Source organism: Eschrichtius robustus, chromosome 2, assembly GCF_028021215.1.
Source record: "Eschrichtius robustus isolate mEscRob2 chromosome 2, mEscRob2.pri, whole genome shotgun sequence".
NCBI lineage: Eukaryota > Metazoa > Chordata > Mammalia > Artiodactyla > Eschrichtiidae > Eschrichtius > Eschrichtius robustus.
The window spans coordinates 72,348,863-72,371,400 of record NC_090825.1 but is presented as its reverse complement, the minus strand read 5'-3'; the positions used below and the strand labels follow the sequence as shown (position 1 = coordinate 72,371,400).

Here is a 22,538-nt window from a genome sequence, read left to right as displayed (position 1 = left end):
AATGAAGTTTTTTTTCCAAACAAAGAATGTAAACAAATATTTAATAGTATATAATGCTATTCTTTTTAAGTGCCTAAAAAAAGTATCCTCTGCTCTTTGCCCTTGAACATAGGCCATCTTGAAAAACATGGAAGATATTTTCCTCACTAACCATTCTTCTAATTTGGCTAGCAACGGTCAAGTCTGTAGACTAGCAAGCAAAGCAAGATTCTTAGAAAAGACAAAAAAAAGTAAGAAAGGACTGGGCCCTTAAATCACCCCAAGAGGGTGGGCGTGGCCAGGCTGTAGTTGGGGACAAAGAGAACAAAGGGAAATTCTCACTCTTTCTGCTGTTTCCCAGGATGGGAAGAATGCAGGTTTCACAGAGACCAAAACTTTCCCTAGAAGCTAATTTCCCTCTAGGGAAAAATATGAAATGGTAAATGTACAGCTTTGTAAGATAAATGAATAAAAACAACCTACTCTTTCAGAACAAACTGAACACTTTTTAGTTTTTAGAAGAAAAATATAAAAATATTATGAAAAATATAAAAAGTCAAAACCATCTTGAAAAATAGAGCTTCTCTGCCAATTCACAGAATCAAATATACAAACAAAGGAAGTTGTGGTCACCATATTTTGACATGAGGCTTTGATAACAAAAACAACTCTCCACTTTCCTGATCTCAACTGCAACCCAGTTTAAACCAAATCTAAGTGTAAGAGACTTGGAGAGGGTTTTAGGGACAGACTGTGGCTCAGGGAATGGTAAGGTCAAAAACCGGAGTGGTCCCTATATAGATGGCAGGAAAATTCAACCAGGGTGGGGGGAGGCAGGGAGAGGTGCTGTATATGTGAGCATGTTTGTGTGTGTCTGTGTGTGTGTATCCAGAAATTTACATATATATGTAAACAAAATTATATATATATATATAATTCCAAAGATCTGGCATCTACTACTTTACCACCATCACCTCCACCACCAAGTATAGGACGTCACCTGAATCCTGCCCAAGGCAAGCATGAGGAGTGCTCAGAAATAGAAAAGGTCAAGGATTCCTGTGGCACATATGACTTGGCCAATAAAAAAAAATTGTGTTTGGCTATTACTCTACCAAATGTCATACCACTAGCTGAACGCAGCCTCATCAAAATATCCTACTTTTGCTGTGAGCAATTAATTCTAATTTTATTCTATCGAATATGGCAAAAGATGATGAAAAATCACACATTCATCAGTTACTTATGTCAAATTACATATTGAAGGCTTGCTGTAAATGGTGAAGCTTTTCAAGATCTGTTAACTCTATAAACTAACCCCACCTCCCCCTCTAAAAAATAGTGTCTTTACATTATCTCAAACTCATTAGGCCCCATCAATAAGAAAAAGCCTACTTACCACTTCAGCAGCAAAATCTTCTGGTTCATGCAGAATGATTGGAAGATTGCTAATAAAGCCAATTTCTCCATTTGCAATGTCTGGAGTAACCACTAAAGAAATATTTCGGATTTTTCCAAATCTAGGACTTATGGGTGGGATTGGGGGAACTATATTCACCAACTCCAGATTTTCCAACTATAATAAACAAAAAAAAACCATAAAAATGGAAAGAAAAGACATTTTTAAGAAAAATGTTAAAGTCTTAATTGCATGGGAAAACAAAGTAAGCATGGGTAAAGGCCACCAATAACTTGGCAACTTCCTTCTTCATTTACCATCTGATTCAACCTCCCACACTGGCTTCTTGAGCTCTTTCTGATCCTCAATTATTATTATTCCCCAGGGTTCTTCCTAAGACCTTTATCTTATAATTTCATACCCTCTCCATAATAATCTCTGGATCTCTCCTTCAAATTCCAAATCTTTATAACCAACTGCCACTGAATACGACATAAATATCACAGAGACACCTTACACATAGAATGTGCCAAAGAGAAATCACTATCTCTGCTCCATGTCCTCTTACCACTGTTTTCACCAATACCACCATCCGCTTTTCCTCCTTGTTGCCTATACCCAACTACCTTGATGTAAAGCCAAATATTGGCGAGTTGCCCACATTTCCCTCCTCTCTTCCACTGACCCACACCTCCAATCAAATCACCCACTCCCCTTCTCTACCAGAGAAAATTCACTATCAGAAGACCATTCAGAACTCCAAATGTGACTTAATATGTCTTTATGTTTAAAGAAATGTGACACATGTATAACATATAATGTCCCTGTGATTAATGAACATGACCTTCAGAGTAACTTTCACAGTTCATCCTCATGTAGAATAGCCTCCTTCCATCATCTCACAAGTCAAAATGTACTCGCACTTAAAGACTAGTTAAATATCCCTCTCTCCCATAAAGATTTCCTTGGATTCTCCAGCCCTCTTTCTTCTACCTCTTCCTGAACTTCTACTGCTACACTCACTAAACTTGGAAATTAACATTAAACTTCACATATTGCTTGCTTATCAGCATTTTGTGTGTTCCAGACTTTTACTTCCCAACAGGACTACAGACCTCTTGTGTGTCTGTGTCCTTCTCAGTATTTTCCTGCAACATGACATTAAGTACAGCAGCTACGCAATAAACTTGTTGATTTATCCCTACAAGACAAAATGAGCTCTATAAGAATCCTGATACATCAAAACTTTCAACATCTTAATATTCTAACTTTTCAAAATCCAACTTATCAATCCTCACAGTGTTCACGTGAGTGTAGGCATAGACAATCATTACAGGACTGCAAGGAGCATAGAGATTTTAAGTTAAAAAGCAACTGTGAACTTAACGCGGGGCATTATGGATTGCCCACTCTTCAGAGCCCTCTGTTAGGCTTTGTAATGTGGAAGCAATGCCACTAAGTAACCCCCTGTAGAGACTGGTGATTTAAGTTGATATTCCACAGGTGGGCAAGGACTGTACTGATCCTGCACATACGCTCACATTTTGTGATGAACAATATACATTTTAAGGGTAAAAGTCAATGCCTTTTTAAATGTAACACACTTTGCTTTGAAAATAATATACAGGAGAAGAATACAAAAAATTCCATGATTGGTAAATATTCACTTGGGTAAAAGAAAAAAAAAGAAATCAGACTGACCAATTTTGCTAAATACTGGTATGTGGACTAAGTCAAGTAAAATATAACATGCGGTTCTTTAGGATACTGCATTTACTTTATAAAATAGATGAAACATAAAGATACATAGTTAAAACCACATAAGTATAACTGTCATTCCTTCTAGAGAAAAAGAATATACATACCCATATATATGTATTTATCTTTAAAAACAGCACAAGAAATTAAAAATAAAAATATATATTTGAATGGCATATAAATATAAAGTGTGCAATGGATGGAGGTGAAGACTTTTTAAAATACACTGGTCTTGTGTGAGTTAGCACGTGTTTGTGAATGAACACTCTCATTCCCATACATTCACAAAGAGTTAAACTGATAATACTGTTGAATATATCAAGGAAAATAATGACTTATTTTTACTTCAAAACTTTTCAAAAAGAAAGAAAGAAAATTCATATTCTACTTACATTTATCAAAACAGTTACAGAATTAATTCTAAATATAGTATTTTTGGAAAATACAGAGAAAGAAGATATAGAAGGCTACAGAATGAACTGATCAAAAGAAAAATGCTAATTTTCCATGGCTTATTTCCTAGTCTCTAAGCCTTTTTGTCTGGGTTCCTTAAGCATCTGCTAAATCAAACTACTCCATTCATAAAGAGTCGTTCTTTGCTTCCAGACAGTTTGCAACTGAGACAGCACATTAGTAACCCCATGCCTGCCAAAAACGGTATCTCAGACTAACGTATTTTAGCTGAGAGGGTTACTGAAGAATGAGGAGCTCATGTCTCAGATTCTCCTTTCTTCAGCCTCATTCAGCTTTCCATGCAGAGTCTGATGCCTCCTATTCTTGAGTTGCTCATCCATTACGTACTATACAAACTACACAACCTTCTAATTCCAACTAGCCTTCCAGAACCTACAGCTGTTTTGAACTTTAAGGAATTGTGTCAGTGACTAATAATGACCTTTTGTCCTAAAGTGTTAAATTGACTGTCTGTACTGTAAGACCTTTGTTTTTCAACTGAATACAGAGATAGATAAAAAATTGAGCCTGGGATTAGTGGTGCAAACAGATTTCTAACCTGGCATCACCAAAATTCAGATATTACATGCTTCTTCAAGCTTTTCCTTTCTTTTCAAGTGTTGTCTAAAATAAATTCTGTCATGTTCATATAGAATGTTGAAATAAAATAGCTAGAATAATATATGACCGATTGAAGGTTCTTAATAAAGTTTTGTTTACAAAAGGATTCTCTGCAGCTACTTGGATAGAGATACTGGATATTTTCAAGAGACTGAAAGTTTAATATAAAGGTTACTAATATTGGCATAGATATAGGGGGTCTCTATCCACAGTAAAAACTGGTTTTGAGGCAGAGTACGAAAAGATATCAGAAATGGAAAACAGAAAAGTTCTCTACAACTCAAAATCAACCCTTCTGCATCATCAGTTCTCAAACTCATGTCATGTCACTGCAACTACTACAGGAATTCCAGGATGCCCAGGCCTCCATGAAAGCAAAAGCAACTGTGTGAAACCTTTGCTTCATTTCACTTGTTTTAATAATTTGTTTTTCATATGAGTTTTGACCTATGCAGGATAGGAGACAGAGGGAGAACTGAATACTGAGGTTCTAGGGACAAAAAACCTTAAACATATATGCTATGAATTGAATGTTTGTATCCCCAAACCCAGAATTCACATGTTGAAACCCTAATGCCCAATTTGATGGTATTTGGAGATGGGACCTTTGAGAGGTGATCAGGTCATGAGGGTAGATCTCTCATGATACATCAGTGCCCTTATAAGGAGAGACACCAAAGAGCTTGCATCCTCTCTCTCTCTCTCCACCATGTGAGGACAAAAAGCAAAAAGACATCAGTCTGAAAACCAGGAAGACAGCTCTCCCCAAAACCCCACCATGCCGGCATTCTGATCTCAGACTTCCCAGACTCCAGAACTGTGAGAAGTAAATGTCTGTTGTTTAAGCCACCCAGTCTGTGGTAGTCTTTATAGCAGCCCCAACTGACCAAGACAATGTCTACTAGTAAGAATGCTCTGAATCCAGAGGACACCAACCACAGAGAAGGCAAAGGAGAGCACTGATGCCAAAAATAAAAACAAAACACAAAAACCCACAATAAATTCTGACACTCCTCTCAACAAGTTATTTAAATCTCCCAGAGGCACCTGAGAATTCCTAAGTTTGGGAAATGCTACCCTAATTGCAAACTGGTGAAATTAGTATGTATTTCCATATATTAAAAGGACCAACTTTAAAAAGTAAGTTATGACATGTTTTTTAGGCGGTCAAACTTAAAGCTTTTTAAAATTTTCTAAATATGTCTCTAAATGTGCTCTGGTGGCAGCATTCTAATTGCCTTAACTTCCTGCTCAATGGGATCAGGGCCATGGGCTTGACCACTTGCTCAATTCCACTTCACAGATCCAGATCCCCCACCATCTGGCCAGTCATCTCATAAGAGCATTCCACAAGTTGCCGGGGGAACGGAAACAACTATGAATGACACCATGTTCTGTTCACCCATCACCCCAAGAAGAGAATTCAAGGGTCCTCCAAAAAAGTGGGTTATCCTCACCGACAGAAGGATGCATCGTATCATAATTTCCCCATTTTGAGGAGACACAATAGAATAATAATAATAGTTATAATAATAAAGGTGAAAAGCAGATCTCCCACCACAAAGCTTTTGGAATGTTGACCAAAGGTCTCCCTATATGTAGGCATATTGCAAAAAGGCATCCCTACGTACCGACAAATCATATATCCTCATAACGGGCCACTCACTAGACACCTCCACTAGGAGTCCACAATTAATGCACAAACCATACAAGCGTGAGCAGTGACTTAGGCCAAAAAAAAAGACAAAAGTCTTCAAAATAAAAGGGCCCACCCCACCAAGTGCTAAGCAAGGCACGACACAGCCCTGAGAAATTCAGAATGCCAAGATTAAAAAAAAAAAGCTTTCAGAGATAAAGAGCAAGTTAACCTAAAGGTAAATGATTTCTTTCCCCTCAAATTTCTTATCAGCAACTCTGGAAGCTAAAAGGCAATACCTTTCAAGTTCTGAAGAAGAAGTTATTTTAATCTAGAAATTCTACGAAGCCAGTTATCAATGTATGAAATTTCATTTTCAGTTGCTCAAAGACTCAAAAAGTTTACCTTGCACATACTTTTTCTGCACATGTATTTGACGATAGATATATTTCAGCAAAACTAAAACACAATCCAAGAAGTAAAAGGCAAGAAATCAAGAAAATTGAGCAGTTCAGTAAAAAACAGTCCCAAGTAGCAGGTGTGAAGCAAGTGAAGAAAGCAGTTGGTACAGCTAAACTCAGCATTCAACACATCTAAGACAGCTGGAAGACCTAATTTGGTAAGAATGGCATATAAAAAGGAGCAGGGCTTCCCTGGTGGTGCAGGGGTTAAGAATCCGCCTGCCAATGCAGGGGACATGGGTTCGAGCCCTGATCTGGGAAGATCCCACATGCCGTGGAGCAACTAAGCCCATGCGTCACAACTACTGAGCCTGCGCTCTACAGCCCGCATGCCACAACTACTACTGAAGCCCGTGTGCCTAGAGCCCGTGCTCCACAACAAGAGAAGCCACCGCAATGAGAAGCCCACACACCACAAGGAAGAGTAGCCCCAGCTCGCTGCAACTAGAGAAAGCCCACGTGCAGCAACGAAGACCCAGTGCAGCCAAAAATAAATAAATAAATAAAAAGGGGCAATTAGAAACTCCAGAGAAAGCAATAATAAAGTATAAAACAAAGTCTAGGCAAAAATATGAAACAAATTTAAATGCAGCATTATTCCAAGAAATTAATGGAATATGAGATTTCATTTGATATATATTTCAGTTAGCAAAATGTATGGTGACATAGATCATACATTCTTTCTTTACTGATCCATTCATACTATCTGATTCTGCATTAAATTTATTTACATAACCAAAATTTGATAAGCACCCTTTATTGCTTTCTAATTTTCAAAATCAACCAATACCAACCATATGGAAAATATAACCATAGTATCATAAATAAGTACAGATGTTTCAAACTTTGGCAATAAAAATATGCTCTGGTTAATAAAAGTTAAGAAATAAAAGAGATAAGATGGAGAAATATAGGGCCCTTATTTCTTCTTATTAAGTAGATAGAAGTCCATAGATTCTATCTACAGTTAATAGATTTTTTAGTATACTATTTAAAGTTATCTACACAATTTCTCTCATATTGCTTTTTTTATTTCTGGAATGCCTTCCCTGCAGCATCCATCATGAAAAACATATTTATTCTGCAAACTATATTCCTATGTCACATTTTCCTAAATCAACTCAAAACAATGGCTCACTCTCTCCTGGCCCTCCCCCACTCACAGTTCATGAATTTCTCCATTACATCATCCATTATATTCTGACCTACATTTCATGTCTGATCTACTTTTATTATCACATGATTAAAACACTGACTGTAGTATAATCCTTGTTTTATTCATCCTTATATGCCTTAGGGGCAGACAGTCTCTCCTTGGACTCCCTACGTAACTTCTAGTAAGCAACAGAATCCAAAATATAAATGAGGGCAAAACAATGACTAGGTAACTCTCTCACACAGATAAGCACGCTTGTAGTTTAACCAAATTTGAGATTATTTTAATTATTCAAGTACCTGTACTAGGAAGTGGGCCCCATTTTGAAGGAATGCATCATTTCTTAGTGGTAATTTTATAGTGACTTGGGTTTTTTGTTCTGGAAAAATGAGGCTGCTTCTCCTGGATATATTTAAGATGCCATCTTTTGCTCGCAAAGGGTCCACATCTCCAGCAGGAATATAAAGTGCAGAATAAAACATATTCACATCTCCTTTAGTTCCTCCTAGTCTTTTAAAACTCAAGGACAAATATCGTTCACCTGGGCTACTTTTAATCTTCTGGTTTTCCACAGGAAATAATGTTATTAGGCCATAAACATCATCACTATCCTGAATGTAGAACAAAAGCTGCAGATAAAGGAATAAAATATTAAAGTGCAGAATTCTCACATCTGAGATTACCAAACGGTTTATTTTCTAGGTTATTTTGAATTTTAATATTTATTTATGTATCACATCTAAAACTGATTACTCTCATAGGTAATAGAGTAAAAGATGAATCAAAAACACATTTGAAAACTTTGTGGAATTTTTTTAAGAGCAAACTTTTTATTTACAGAGGGACAACCTTCAGCAAGGGAAGTAACCACCATTTCTAAAACCAGTGTTCTTCCTGTCACATCAAACTAAACATAAATGTGCTTTGTGTGGTCAAATTCTTCAGCTGTTCTATGACACAGAAATATTCCCACAAGTAAAGCATAATAAGAGATCTACCTCTGCTGGTTCGCTCACTTCTGCACCTCCTCGTACTGTATGAGGGAGAATCTGAAGTAGATAAGCTTCTGCCTCTTCTGGAAGATCATCATCAACCACAGTAAGAGGAACTGATGCCAACATCTGCCCTTGTGCAAAATGGAGAACTCCAGAACTTGGTCTGATATCTGCTGTTACCGGTGAGGGATCACTCCTATTCCGTGTCAATACCCAGTTCACAGAAATATTCCCATGAGTGCCACCATTTCTAACCACTGTAATTTCTTCAAATCTAGAATTGTTTAAAGAAATATATGGTCATATGATACACTCTATTTCCCTTGAAATGGGCATTTTCAACGTCAAGTTGGCCACCAGACACTGGTAAAAGCAGGATCCAAATCATAAAGAATGACTGTTTTTAATATGAAGGAGTAGATATGTAGATGTGTCCTAGGAAACTACCATAATGTGAATTAACTTGCATATTTAAATATGTGATTTAAATATCACTCCCAAAATAAGAAAAACAACAGTGAAACCACGGTCAAAGAAATGACACATACACTTAACATTTCAGCACTGTGTCCAGAACCACAAATATTAAATCTTGGAATAATATATTAAAATAATTGTAGCAATACAACATTTAAAATAAATCCTACCTTGATGTTGTATCTTCATCAATTATAACTGTCTTTTCAAACAAGATACTGCTGAATGAGAGGACACCATAAGGTTTGTCGTTTGGCTTAATGGTGACTTGTACAACAGAAGGGACTAATAGCACAGCATCTCCCTGTAAGGTATCTTTTAGTAACATAACATGAAATGATTCAGCAATCTCTGGTATGGCATCATCAACTATTTGAAATTTCAGGTGTGATTCATAAATAAAAGGTGGAAAAACAACAGTTGTGTTTGGCTGAAGATCAATGAAGTCTAAATTTTGCTGGGCATGTGCTGTTGAATTCCCAGTTATAACAACATAACGGATCGAAATTTCATATTCATCAGATCCAATCATATTTCCCTTGTCATCTTTTCCACGAACCACTGGAATTGTGAGTATGTGGTCTTCCTCAGGTACCAAATAAACACTCTGAATGAATCTCACAGGACTGTCATTTTTCTTAATGATGATCTCAACTGAGCTCCTGGAGGTGTTGATCTCAGCTCCTCCTTCTACACTTTTCAGCTGAATCAAAAATATTTCATCATTTTCTGGTACCTGTCAGAGAAATATAAACAGTGGTAAAACATCAATAACCAAAACACCTGCAAAAAAAACAAAGTGTGAAAAGTCCCTCTGTTTCAATGCAATTACATAGAAATAAAAAAATCTTTAACTGAAGGGAGCAGATAAAGAGGCTTGTTCAGTGTCTACTTACTAAAATATTTTCCAAAGGTAAACAACATATTTTAGATAAAGCAATGATAAGAACAAGTAAGGAAGTGTCAGTATAATGGCTTTCAACCTTGATCAATCTTTAGATAACTAAAGATCTGACAGTAAAAACTAGTTCTTACTAGCTTCATCAGGTGGGTAGGGTCAGAAGCAGCATTCGAGGTCTGATAATATATAAGAATCTGGAAAACTACATTAACATCACATACAAACTGTTAGTTTTCAATCATGTCAAATTATTCTTGCTTCTCTCTAAACAGTTTCTATCTCAAGATTTAAACATATGATACCAATCACATGATTTTCAAAATACATATCACGTCTCTCTGGAGAACAAGCTATAAGAGTCACTATTAGGCGAAATGATGACACTGTTAAAATGAAACTTTTTAAAAATAAATAAATAAATAAATAAATAAATAAATAAATAAATAAATAAATAAATAAATAAATAAATAAATAAATAAATAAATTCATTCATTCATTCATTCATTTATGGCTGCGTTGGGTCCTCGTTGCTGTGCGCAGGCTTTCTCTAGTTGCGGCGAGCGGGGGCTACTCTTCGTTGCGGTGCATAAGCTTCTCATTGCAGTGGCTTCTCTTGTTGCAGTTCACGGGCTCCAGGCGCGCACGGGCTTCAGTAGTTGTGGCTCACAGGCTCTAGAGCGCAGGCTCAGTAGTTGTGGCGCGTGGGCGTAGCTGCTCTGCAGCATGTGGGATCTTCCTGGACCAGGGCTCGAATCCGTGATGCCTGGATTGGCAGGCGGGTTCTTAACAACTGCGTTAATACTTGACATAATATTCTCTAACATGTCTGTAACACAGAGAGAGGCCTTGTCCCTTTTAAGCACTTAACACATCCTACCTCATCATCGAGAACTGTCAAGTTATAAACTACTGTTCCTCTGCCAGGAGGAACAGTGATGTTCCCTTTAACTGGACTTAAATCTTCTTCAGGTGGGTTTGGGCCACCCTCTACCTGCAAGGAAACACAGTGCCATCAATAAACATGAAATATTTCAGAAGAATAAGAAAGCATTATTGTGATATCAGCTGACATATTTAGTTAAAAATGTTTTGCAAGAGGAATGATACTTTAAAAAAATTTTTAATAAATAAGTATATCCTGGTACTTCCACCAAAAAGAAAAAAAAAAGAAGAAGAAGAAGAAGAATGATACTAACTTATATTAAGTCTGCCCTTCTAACTAATAGTCAAGGCCTGTAATATAATTACAGATCTTGACTATAATTACATTAAACTACATGGTTTCTAAGAGCTTTCTCTTTTTTTCTCAACCATACTATTAAACCTGAGAAGAAAACTTATAAGTACTTTTTCTTGACCGGAATGTACTCACAATTAGTGTATTCTCTTAAGTAACGGAATCAAAGACCAGTTCCACCACTGGCGGTGTAAACTTGGGCAAGGTATTTAATAACTCTGTCCAGCTTTTTCCTCATCTTTAACATGAGCGTAATAATGTCCACTTTTCAGGCTAGATATGAATATTTAATAAAATCATATTCCTTTTGAAAAGTATTTATTAAGTACTCTGTGTCTAACCCTCTTTTAGGTACTAAGGATATGGCAGGGAACAAGGCAAACTTTCTACCCACCAGGACCTTACATTTAATGAAAGGGAACAAATGGAAGATAAATAAATGTGTGTCCAATGATGGTTAGTACTATGGAGAAAAAATTTTAAAGGGCATGAGGGAGACTGAGTGCTGGGAAGAGCTGCAGTTTACATGCAGCGATAATCAGTGTAAAGCACTTAGAACAGTATATGGCAATATTAAGTGCTCCACAAATGTTAGCTGTAATTATTTCAACATAACAGAAGGCTCAAGAGCTAATAAAATGACTTCAGACATCCACAGAGAGTTGAAAACACTATAACCTGATGATGCCTTATCGTTTCTACAGCCAATTTTCTTCCAAATTTTGGAGTACAACTGCTGTTAACACCATCCATTAAGTGTATTTTTTAAAATGGGGAATGTATATGGGGGAAGACTACATATTAAATAATTTTATATAAGCCTAAGGAACCCATGAGCATTTTAAAATTTTATATCCTTGAAAAGATTTATCATAAACGTTCTATGAATTTTATAGAATTAACATTATTATTATTCAATTTGTGGTTTATTATTATCCTGTAATCTAAAATGCTATGTTGTGTTTCACATAAGCACAGTATATCCAAGCAGCGAGGAAAACAGTTTTATATTAAACATGAAATTTATCAGATGATCAAAGTATTTACTTTTATTTTATTTTCATTACGAGTCATGTTTATTATACAAAGGACCTTGATTTTAAAATTACAGCCGTCTGGTATGAACTCTGAAGCGTTACCATTTAAAATGATTTCAGAGTAAACTTACCTCAAAAGTCACAGTGACCATCCCATAGGTTCCTTTTTCTCTGATGAGAGTAAGAGGCACAGATTCATTTCTGCCCCGGGGCTCACGCACTGTGATTGAGAAAGGCTATTGGGAAGAGCAAAGACCATCACGTGCTGATCAATCAGAGGCAGGAGCTCGTGCAAACTGTTACCTTAGAAATCCTAATTTTCCACAGACAAATCAATCCACATTGTGCTCTAAAAATGTGGGGTTTCCTAGCATTCACTAACTGTAGCTAATAACACTTAAAAGGTTAAAATAATAGTATAAAGGGAACATAAAACTAGTCAGGCAAAAGATGTAGGTTCTTGTCCTGCTTCCAGCAACAAGTTAGCTGTTCCGCTGAGGAATCTTAAAGGTTATCTCATTGAAAGATGATGAACTCAAATGCTCCCAGGGGCCCAGGAGGTCACAGAAATGAGTTGTGCCTCCAAACCAGGGCAGCTCATTGGGACTGCGGTTCAGCCTTGCTCCCAACCACTGCTCCCTACTCATTGGTCAGCTAGCCACTGAAAACAGACATCTGCTAATGACTTTTTTCAGGACATGATCACTGAGGGGAAGAAAAAGCCAGGGCTTCAAATGTTGCAAAGTGTTGGCATGGCAGGGCAGAAGAGATGAGTGGGCAGGTACACGCTAGCTAAGGCAGCAGGTGACACTAAGTCTCAGTATCCCCATCCATCAACAGGAATAGGAATGCCTGTCTCAAACAGTTGTGATGAGGTGTCAATGAGATAATTCACGTCTAAGTGCTTATCCTAGTACATGTCACATAGTGAGGACCCAGCAAATGTTGGCTATAATTGTTATCATCATCATCGTTACCTTCATCATCGATATAATCATCATCCAGTCTGGAAACCAAAGCCAACCTATGTAGTAATGACTGTGAGCTCAACAGTTACTTAGTTTAATTTTAATCACACAGGGCAGGTGCCCAGTCATAGGCTTCCTGGCAGCTCTGAGACCACAACAGTCAGGGACCTAGAACCAATGCTAGAGACTAGGACTCACTCCCAGAGGCTAAGATATTTAATGTCAAAAGAAAGAAGGAAAGAAACCTTTAAACAAGTCAGTATGAGGTGGGGGATGAAAGTTGGGAGTGAGTGTAGAGGAAAAGCAGTAGGGAGAAAAATTAAGCAATTAAGGGAGCCTGGTTCATAATTAACTAAAAATTCCATATCATTCAAATAGAAGCGACTGATTAATTGATTAATTTAATTTTTGTAAATGTCGATATAATGGAAGTTACAAAACGTCTACTACCTTGGCATTATTCACATATCCATTTTAATAAAGATACTGCAACTATAAAGATCGTATTTATCTATAGCTCACCTTGTTTCAAAGATAATTCAAGGTGCTAAGAAAATGCCATACAATACACCAACTGAAGTAGCAACCTAAATTGGAAAATAAATAAAAAGCTGGGGAGTGTCACATTACCTTTCAGTAATGATAATTAGTAACATGATTCAAACAGACTCCACACCAGGAAGCCTATTGTAGACTAAAACTTACTTGCAATATCCAATTTTACTTGAGATAAATTTTGTTTTATTTCAGAGCTGAAACCAATTTCTCTCAAGGGGGGGGGGGGGGAACCTGTGTTGTGTGTTTTTTTTCTAAAGAACAAAACCCTCTGAACATAGGACTGGCCAGGGACATAGGAATTTGGTGATAAAGGAGAAAAAAATGAACTGTTGAGCAAAACTGAGGAAGACGACATGGAGTTTTAACCTTCAAGAAATATTAATTAATAGGAAAATCTCAGGGTAGGGAATAAATATAGAATAACTATATTAAGAGCTATAACGACTGCAATTCAATTGTAAGTTTACTATAGGTTTTTTCAGTGTTCTTTCAATACATTTTTCTTGTCTCGAATCACTCCAAACTTTCAGAGGAGGCTAAGAGACAATGCTTTTTGAAGTGCCAGTTGGGGAGATCAAGCACAAGGAACTGTGTCACAACACCTGCTACAAACTGAACATTCGTGTCCCCCCCCAAAATTCATGTTCAAATCCTAACCCCCAAAGTGATGTTATTAGGAGTTGGGGCCTTTGGGAGGGGAGTAGGTCATGAGGGCTCTGCCCTCATGAATGGGATTAGTATCCTTATAAAAGAGACCCCAGAGACCTCTCTTGCCCCTTCCACCACATGAAAACACAGCAAAAAGACAGCTGTCTATGAACCAGGAAGTCAGCCCGCACCAAACACCAAATCTGCTAAAGCCCTGATCTTGGACTTCTCAGCCTCCATAACTGTAAGAAATAAATTTCTGTTGTTTTTAAGCCACCCAGTCTATGGTATTTTGTTATAGCAGACCAAACTGACAAGGACAACATCTGAGTCAGAGACCACCAGAGGAGGTAACGAATGAGTCAGGTGAAATGATCAGCAGAAAGAGAGTAGGGCAAGAGATGACCACGATCATAGGGGTCCCCTCATTTCGTAGAAATCTTAGGTAAAACAAAAGAACAGCCTACAGAATGTGGAATACAGACAGAGTTAGAGCAAATTTTATTTATATATCAAAAGACAGGATGATTCTAGGTAGCAGAGAAAGTAATCAAAAAATTTAATAGACTATTATCTAAGCAACCACAAGATTAATCAAATTATAACCATACCATATTAAATGAAATAATTCCAAATGCATTGTCATTTGACAATATTGTCACAGTAACAGTCCTTGGCCATCCAAGCTTCACATTTGCTGAAGGTTTCTAAAATAAAAGCCCAAAGTAAATTAAGAAATTAAACATAAGAGGAAAATAAAAATTATTTTAAAATGATTTTGGTCTTTAAGTAATCATTCAGAATATGAATAAAAATACAAGTATATTTTAACGCACAGATTAAGAAAATATATTAAAACTAAGTCAACGTGGTTAAGTTCCAAACAAGAATTCTTCAAAAGAGTTCTGAAAACCATTTATCACTATTAAAATATAAATTGTTATAACTATAAATAATCACTGGCTAGTAATATATTCTAATTTCATTACTAATATAACAGAGAATTAAGTAACAGTATGAAACTCTATTCATATGTGATTTTTTTCTTCCACTATAGAAGGTGCTGAAACTTAAGAATTAGTTATTCTATAAATCATAGAGCCAAATTAAAGCTAAACTATTAAAGCAATTTTTCTAATAAATATGGGAAGAGTTTGCTACATTTCTATTAATATTCAATAGCAGCATAAAGAAATACGAAAAAAGAGTGTCTTACAAAAGTAAAACATGACTGCTTCAAGTGCCATTTTCACAAAAATTTTAATCACACCAACCCAATCATTCTAAAAAAATTCTCAATTCACTTCAGAAAAATTAACTAGAGCAGTGTTAGCCGTCACTGCCTCAGCCATAAAGGACAATTAAACCTTAGGCTAGTCAAGCATTTTTCCCCGGGGCGCTCCAAATTTATTCTAAGGCACAGGGACCTCCCACTGCCAAGCCTGCTTTTTGTACCCTTCTCCTTTGAACTCAGAAGTCACGGTCATTCTTTGTGCATCTGGTAGCAGAAGAGGGATAAAAGAGAAAAGGACCAAAGGGAAGACAAGGTTTTCCTGAGCATCTGTCATGGCAATTCCTAAATAAGCTGAATTAATCCAAAAACTAGCTGTAGAATCTTCTAAACAAGATTGTCTGAGGAATAACCAGACCGTGGAATTGCCGAAGAGATTGTCAGTTCTGGCTTCTATGAAAACCACCACCAGGCACTTAAATTGGCTCATCTCTAGAGAAAATGATTTTTAAGCGTTGTAAGATTTTTATGAGTTTAAGCTTACCGGGGAAAAAAGGACTTACCTGTAAAGTTAGGTGAAAAATAAAAGTTTCATCCGGCTCCGGTAAGTCATCATCACATACTGCTATGTACACTGTCCTATTTGTTTCTCCAACAGGTATAAAAGCTGCAGCATATGTGTCAAAAAAGTCACCGGTGTCATCTCCATACAGCTATCAAATGCAAAACACAGACAGTTCTTACATAACACAGTGTTAGGACAAGCAAAATTGACGCTAATTAGAGCAATCAACAGGCAAAAAAAAACATGAATCATCAAATGACACTGATGTTTATAAACAGGATGTGGAAAAACAAAACAAATATCTAGCAACTAATAAAAAATCACCTTCAAAAAAGCGTTAGAAGAGGAAATGATTCTACATAAAAACATTTGTTTACGCTCTAGAAGGTAAAGGAATCATTACATAGAAAAGTAATAATTATATAGGAAAGTAATGATGTGAAATTTTTTTTTCTCCATCTCTTGATTGATCTGAAGTGGATTACAGCAAACCTAACAGGGAAGACAAATTGTAGCTAAAACTCTCCCAAAGAAGAGGTGTCAGTAGCCTGCCAAAATATATCAGGAAAATCAGTTATTTCCCTATCAGTCTTAAAGAAACTACTCTTTCCAAACCTTTAAACCTCAAGTTTTATTTATATTCTCCCACAACACCAATAAGGACCCAATTCTCTTAGCATACCAATTTATTAGTCATTGTAAATTTTTCCTCAAAACTTTTTAAGACCTCATTCTGTCACATCAGCATTGCTAAGATTCTCAAGGGAGCAATAATTATGAAATTATAATTGAGCAACTTCTTGTGCAAATCCAAATGAGATTTCTTCTGCCAAAGAACCCAAAATGAATAACTTAGCTACTAGAAAGAAACACGATTTAGTATAAACTAAAAATGAAGGATGTCTATAGGGATATTGTAGTCAATTTCTAGTTCTCATTTACAAAATAAAGTTAGTTTTAAATACTTGAAAAATCCAAGTAAGTTGTTAAGGGTGTTAGAAAACTTGTTCTCATACCTTAATATAAAAAGTGACACAAAAAAAGTGGCACGGTCTTTTTAGAAAGCATTAGATATCAAGAGACACTGATACAAATAAAGAGAAAAACCACAGTAATCCAACCCAAAAAATCATTTAACAATCCAAAATATACAAAAATTGATATGTATGTAAACAGTTTCATCAGAGCAATATTTACAACAGCAAAAACTGGAAGCAAGCTCTATGAAAAACTGCTGAGAAATGATTGGGAAATGATGACCCCACCATCAAGAAAAGTTGTGACTACAACAGAGCAACCTGAAAAAATTATTAGGATACGATCAAAATTATATGTAAAAAGTTATCAAATATAATATATACGCAAACTAAAAATAAATTCAATAAATATATATACATGTCATAAATTAAAAACTAAAAGCAATGCACAAAATTATAATACTGGGTTTATTTCATAGATAGTTTTTCTTCCTTGTCTCTTTTTACAGTGTTTCCCAATGTGACGATTTAACCTATTGTTTAAAAACTTATTTTTTAAAATAAAAATTCCAAGTAGTTTGGGCCTCAAATATATCAGTGTCCTTAGTGGTCATATGACATGATTTTCTGGTTAAACACAAACACAAATACATGTACATATAATCTATCTACTAACTAAACTGTGTGCAAGATAGAGCAATAGTTTAACAAATTCCATCTAACTGCTACTTAATATACTTAACTTCTCCCAAAAAAGGAGCTCTCTGACATAAGAAGCGTTTTTTTTTTCTAATTGCCATTTCTCTACATTTAAATATTTCATATATTTTCTCTAAGCCACCTGATACTAAGTAATAAATCCAAGCAGAGATAACGAGAATCCAAGTTATCCAAAATAAAATGTTCTTTTACTTAGAAATACTTCTTCATATCTTGGGGTTTTATTTGTTTTAAAATAAACATATGAACATTTAAAAATAATCAGCCTATATCTTTAAAATACTATATCTTTACTGTCAAATGCACATGCTACCTTAGAGCACTCTATAAACTTCTAACAGATATAAAAGGAATAAATCGTTTATCTGCAAATTGTTTATCATAATGGAACTACTCAATCTCAAAGAGTTAAAAAATTCTTATCACTGAAACTAAGACATTTCCTATCTATTTCCGTAAAAACAGAACTACTGTCATTTCTTACCGATACAATTGCAGTGACATTTGCTGGGTCTCCTATCCTTTCAATGACAAGACGAATAACTGTTGTACTTGTTTCATTAACTACAAATTCTGTTTGTCCAGCAAACCTTATTTCTGTTTCTCCAAACACAAAAGGGATGAATAAAGCTGAGAGAAGATTTACTAATAAAGATGCAGAGGGCATCCCTACAGGGAAAAAAAAAAAAAAAGATTTTGTTCACAAAATATATCCAATATATTTTCATTACGTTGCATTACCTACAGATAAGAGTGAAGAGTTAGTAAGCAACTAAGACATAAAAATCCATCAAATATTAAGCCATCCAATTCAAATGTGTGATCACAGAAGTAAGTCAAAAATCACAACCCTCTTCTGCGGTACTGTTTACAATCCATAAGTACTTTTTGTTATTTAACTTACATATTAACATAATAGTTATAACTTGCCTTAAACTTATTTATTAAATTTAGTTTATTAAAAAAATTTGTCCCTCCAGGGCTTCCCTAGTGGCGCAGTGGTTAAGAATCCACCTGTCAATGCAGGGGACATGGGTTCAAGTCTTGGTCCGGGAAGATTCCACATGCCGTGGAGCAACTAAGCCCGTGCGCCACAACTACTGAGCCTGCGCTCTAGAGCCCGTGCTCTGCAACAAGAGAAGCCACGACAATGAGAAGCCCACGCACCACAACGAAGAGTGGCCCCCGCTCACCGCAACTAGAGAAAGCCCGCGTGCAGCAACACAGACCCAACACAGCCAAAAATAAAAACAAATTAATTAATTAATTTAAAAAAGAATAATCTTTAAAAAAAAAGTCCCTCCAATTTATTCTAAGTAAAACCTAAGCAGCAACATGAAAGTTGAATTAAAGCCCATCTTCCCCCAAATCAAACCGTAAAATACAAGCCAAAACTAAAAATTACCAAATGGATTGATAATCTTAATGGGACATTATTTATTAGATGATTATACAAATATGAGCAAACTCTTGGAACTGTTACATAAAGCAGTTGAAGCTAAAAGTTTGTATCTTGTTTGTATCTACTTTTCCCATAGTTTTGTCTTGAGAATGCTTTTTAAAATTTTTTAGTTATTTCAAGGAAATGCTAATCCTTTCAAAGAACACGTAAATTTCCAGGACTTAAATTTCTCCCATTTTACTAACTAAAATACTAATATCACTTCTTAGAAAATGTCCATGTTGCTTTAAAACTAAGGAAATTTGGCAAAGTGTTTCTTTCTTTTCCATAACTCTTATAGTTTTCTTAGTACAATGTGTGTGTTTATGAGTCATCAATATTGTTCCTACTTTTAACACTGTGTAATTCAAGTGTTTTCAAAAGCATAACAGTGCAGTGGCCTCTTGAAAGAGCTGCTATTTTGTAATGTAGATGCACCTCTAAAAATGTGAACAATTTATCTCACGGATCATTAAGATTCCAAAGGATTATGTGATCAGTCACACGAACATAACAAGTTCATGCGTTTTAAAGAAGAGTTGCATTATATACTCTATGAGCCAAAATGCTTCCTATTAATCTTTACCTTGGTCACGATGTAATAAAATTTTCATGTATCTGGTATTTCCACATGGCGAAACATGGCTTTCTATTTAGGAACTACCACATAAACGAGCTCTTGATATATTTTAGGGTTAAAATGCAATTTTCTCAGTGGAGTATACTCAAACAATGCAGTCTGGGATTGCCTAATGATGTCTCACATGTTTATGGCTGCAAAATCCATAGACAGGGATGCAGAGTTCAGATAGAGTCCAGGAAACAGACGTAGACCAACAGGGACAGAGATTCTGGAGCACTGAGGCATTTTTTACACCTGTGCCTTCTCTCTTAGAAAGCTGCCATGGGGCTAAGGGACTTGGGAGAAGAAATAAAATAGTTCTCCCTCACCAACTCTTCCTCGACTTCTAAGCCAGGAGTGTGTACTGAGAGAGAAGGAAAGAAAAAAGATGAAAGAGAAGGAAAACAGGAGAAAGCCTAGGTAAGGCAGGAAACTGGGAGCTCTGGGCTAAACCAGAGACAACTGAAGATCTTTCGTGGAATTCTAAAGCCAGAATGATGTTACATCTCACTTATGACAAATAGTGGGAAAGAAAGAAACTAGGGACAAGAAAGAGAATACAGGATGGAAGGGTGAGGAGGTAGCAACCCAGGCCTTGGATGTGTAAGAAAAAGACAACTTTGGTCTGTTGCAATTTTGAAAGAAAAATCTCAATTCCTTGAACATGAGATGTAATAGAACCGTGAGCTAAGAGAAATAAGATGACACCTGAAGTTCTAAGTAAGAAAAAGTGAGAGTGAGTTATAGCATGAGAAGGGCAAATCATGTATGACTGGGAACATAAGTTCCCAAAATCTGTCATGCATAACAATCAACTCCAACATTTGTTAAAATGCTTATTTGCAAACCCAGAAATTCTGATCCAGTGAGTTTAGGGTGGGGCCCAGGAATCTGCATTTAACAGACAGCCCTATCGATTCTAATACAACTGGTCCTTGGGACACCCTTTGAAATACATTATCCAAGAGTGTGAGAAATTATGAGGGACCTGTCTTGGAGGAGACATGAAATAGATCACATTTGTAGCTTTAAGTTAATTACTGAATTTTTCAATGCAATACACTTGAACTTACTGCAGACGTCCTCATATAATTTTCTGCATATTACTATATAGCATTTTAAGATTCCATATATCCTGAAGAAAAAAATGTCATGACCTATAGAACGTAATCATAACAGCAAATGCTTATATAGTGTTGTTCTGTGTACTTCATACACAATAACACAAGTAATCTTCACAACATCTCTGTGAAGAAGGTGCTAGTATCATTAACCCTATTCTATAGCTCAGGGAACTAAGGCACAGACAGAGTAGTTAACACAGGCAGTGTTACTTAGCTAAGTAAGTGGCTATGCAGGATTTGAACCCAGGAGTCTACCTCCAGACTCTCTACCCATAACCACACTAGACTGCCTCTTACACGTTATTCCTACAAATCACACATCTCTCTGCCTTTAATAACATGGTAGGTAATTTATGCTACATGTTTCCAACCATTCTACTATTTTAAACTCATGTGCAATAACCAAAACTACCATAAAATTGCATACTTAACGCATCTCCTAAAAGTCTGCACCTTATTATTCTGAGAAACATGAAATTTATTTAACTAAAACTATGGTTCTCTTGACTACTTTAAATATTTAACATCTTTTAATGTCAGGACCAATGAGCTCAAATGGTGCATTCTTGCAGTCTCCCAGGCAATTAGATCTTGTGGTTAAGTCAGTAAACTCATTTTAAATTGACTCACATCAGTGAGTTTTGAGATTATGCAAAATGAACAAACAAGCATCACTGGAAATGCCTCCAATTCTGTGACATCATTGATAATTGAATCTCCTCTGCTTTCATCTTTTCAACTTGTAAGAAAAGTTGTTGAGGCAAAGTTGGCATTCAATAGAAGTTAGAAGATGAAGCAAAAGCTTTGAAAGTGAAGTTCCCATTAGAAGACAGGCATAATGACACAAATGCTGAATAGTTCCTTTTTTAGGGTAACTAGGTACATTTTCCTCTATCATACTAAAACTCTAGTCTTTGGAATTCCCTTTATTAAAGTCATAAAACTAGGCATTAGTAACTGACACAACACATAAGTCTTACGTCTATTTCAGGTCACTCTTCTCTTATTAGATTTAATGAATGTTTTACATGACCCACAAGACCACCTATTTTAAACGTCTCTATAAAGTGAATTTCAAACCACATATGTTTAAAGATCATTATGTGCTTAATTCATATTCTGTCACAATTGTGAAAGAATAATTTTAGCTTCACTGAATCATTCCTCTGCTCTGCAATGGCATGATATTCTAACATTCAAATCCTCTCATTTCCAGCTATCATCCATGTTACCCTCACACCTCCCACTCCTGCTCAGCATGATTCAAAAAAAAAAAATAAATAAAAATTGTTCCTGCCAGTAGATCTCTTAACTCTTAATCAATCTCTTATTGTGTTAAAACAATATGAGATTTAGGTTACTTTCTTACTTATTTCCTGGATTATACTATGAAGTTTGCATAGAGTCCTGAGAGCATGCAGACACAAAGTCTCAGGTTCTTGCATTTTAGTAATCATATTCTGCCTATCCAACAAGTCACCTAATTCTACAAAAAATACTTCAAAACTAAAATCAGGAGAATATTAGAACAGCTCTAACAATGCAAAATGGTTGCTTTCAGAAGAGCAGCTTAC

At 36.0% G+C, this 22,538-nt stretch overlaps 1 protein-coding gene across 1 annotated transcript in view; it reads right to left on the bottom strand.

The window, feature by feature from the left end:
* Positions 1–22,538, bottom strand: part of ADGRV1 (adhesion G protein-coupled receptor V1) — a 542,977-nt gene that overhangs the window by 505,765 nt on the left and 14,674 nt on the right. The window contains exons 3-11 of the mRNA XM_068534844.1: positions 18,262–18,446; positions 16,079–16,228; positions 14,896–14,991; positions 12,242–12,346; positions 10,714–10,827; positions 9,106–9,671; positions 8,462–8,732; positions 7,763–8,092; positions 1,379–1,555 (exon numbers count right to left, since the gene is read on the bottom strand). Of these exons, the coding sequence (XP_068390945.1) occupies positions 1,379–1,555; positions 7,763–8,092; positions 8,462–8,732; positions 9,106–9,671; positions 10,714–10,827; positions 12,242–12,346; positions 14,896–14,991; positions 16,079–16,228; positions 18,262–18,446 (1,994 nt within the window). The remainder of the gene's footprint in view (positions 1–1,378; positions 1,556–7,762; positions 8,093–8,461; positions 8,733–9,105; positions 9,672–10,713; positions 10,828–12,241; positions 12,347–14,895; positions 14,992–16,078; positions 16,229–18,261; positions 18,447–22,538) is intronic.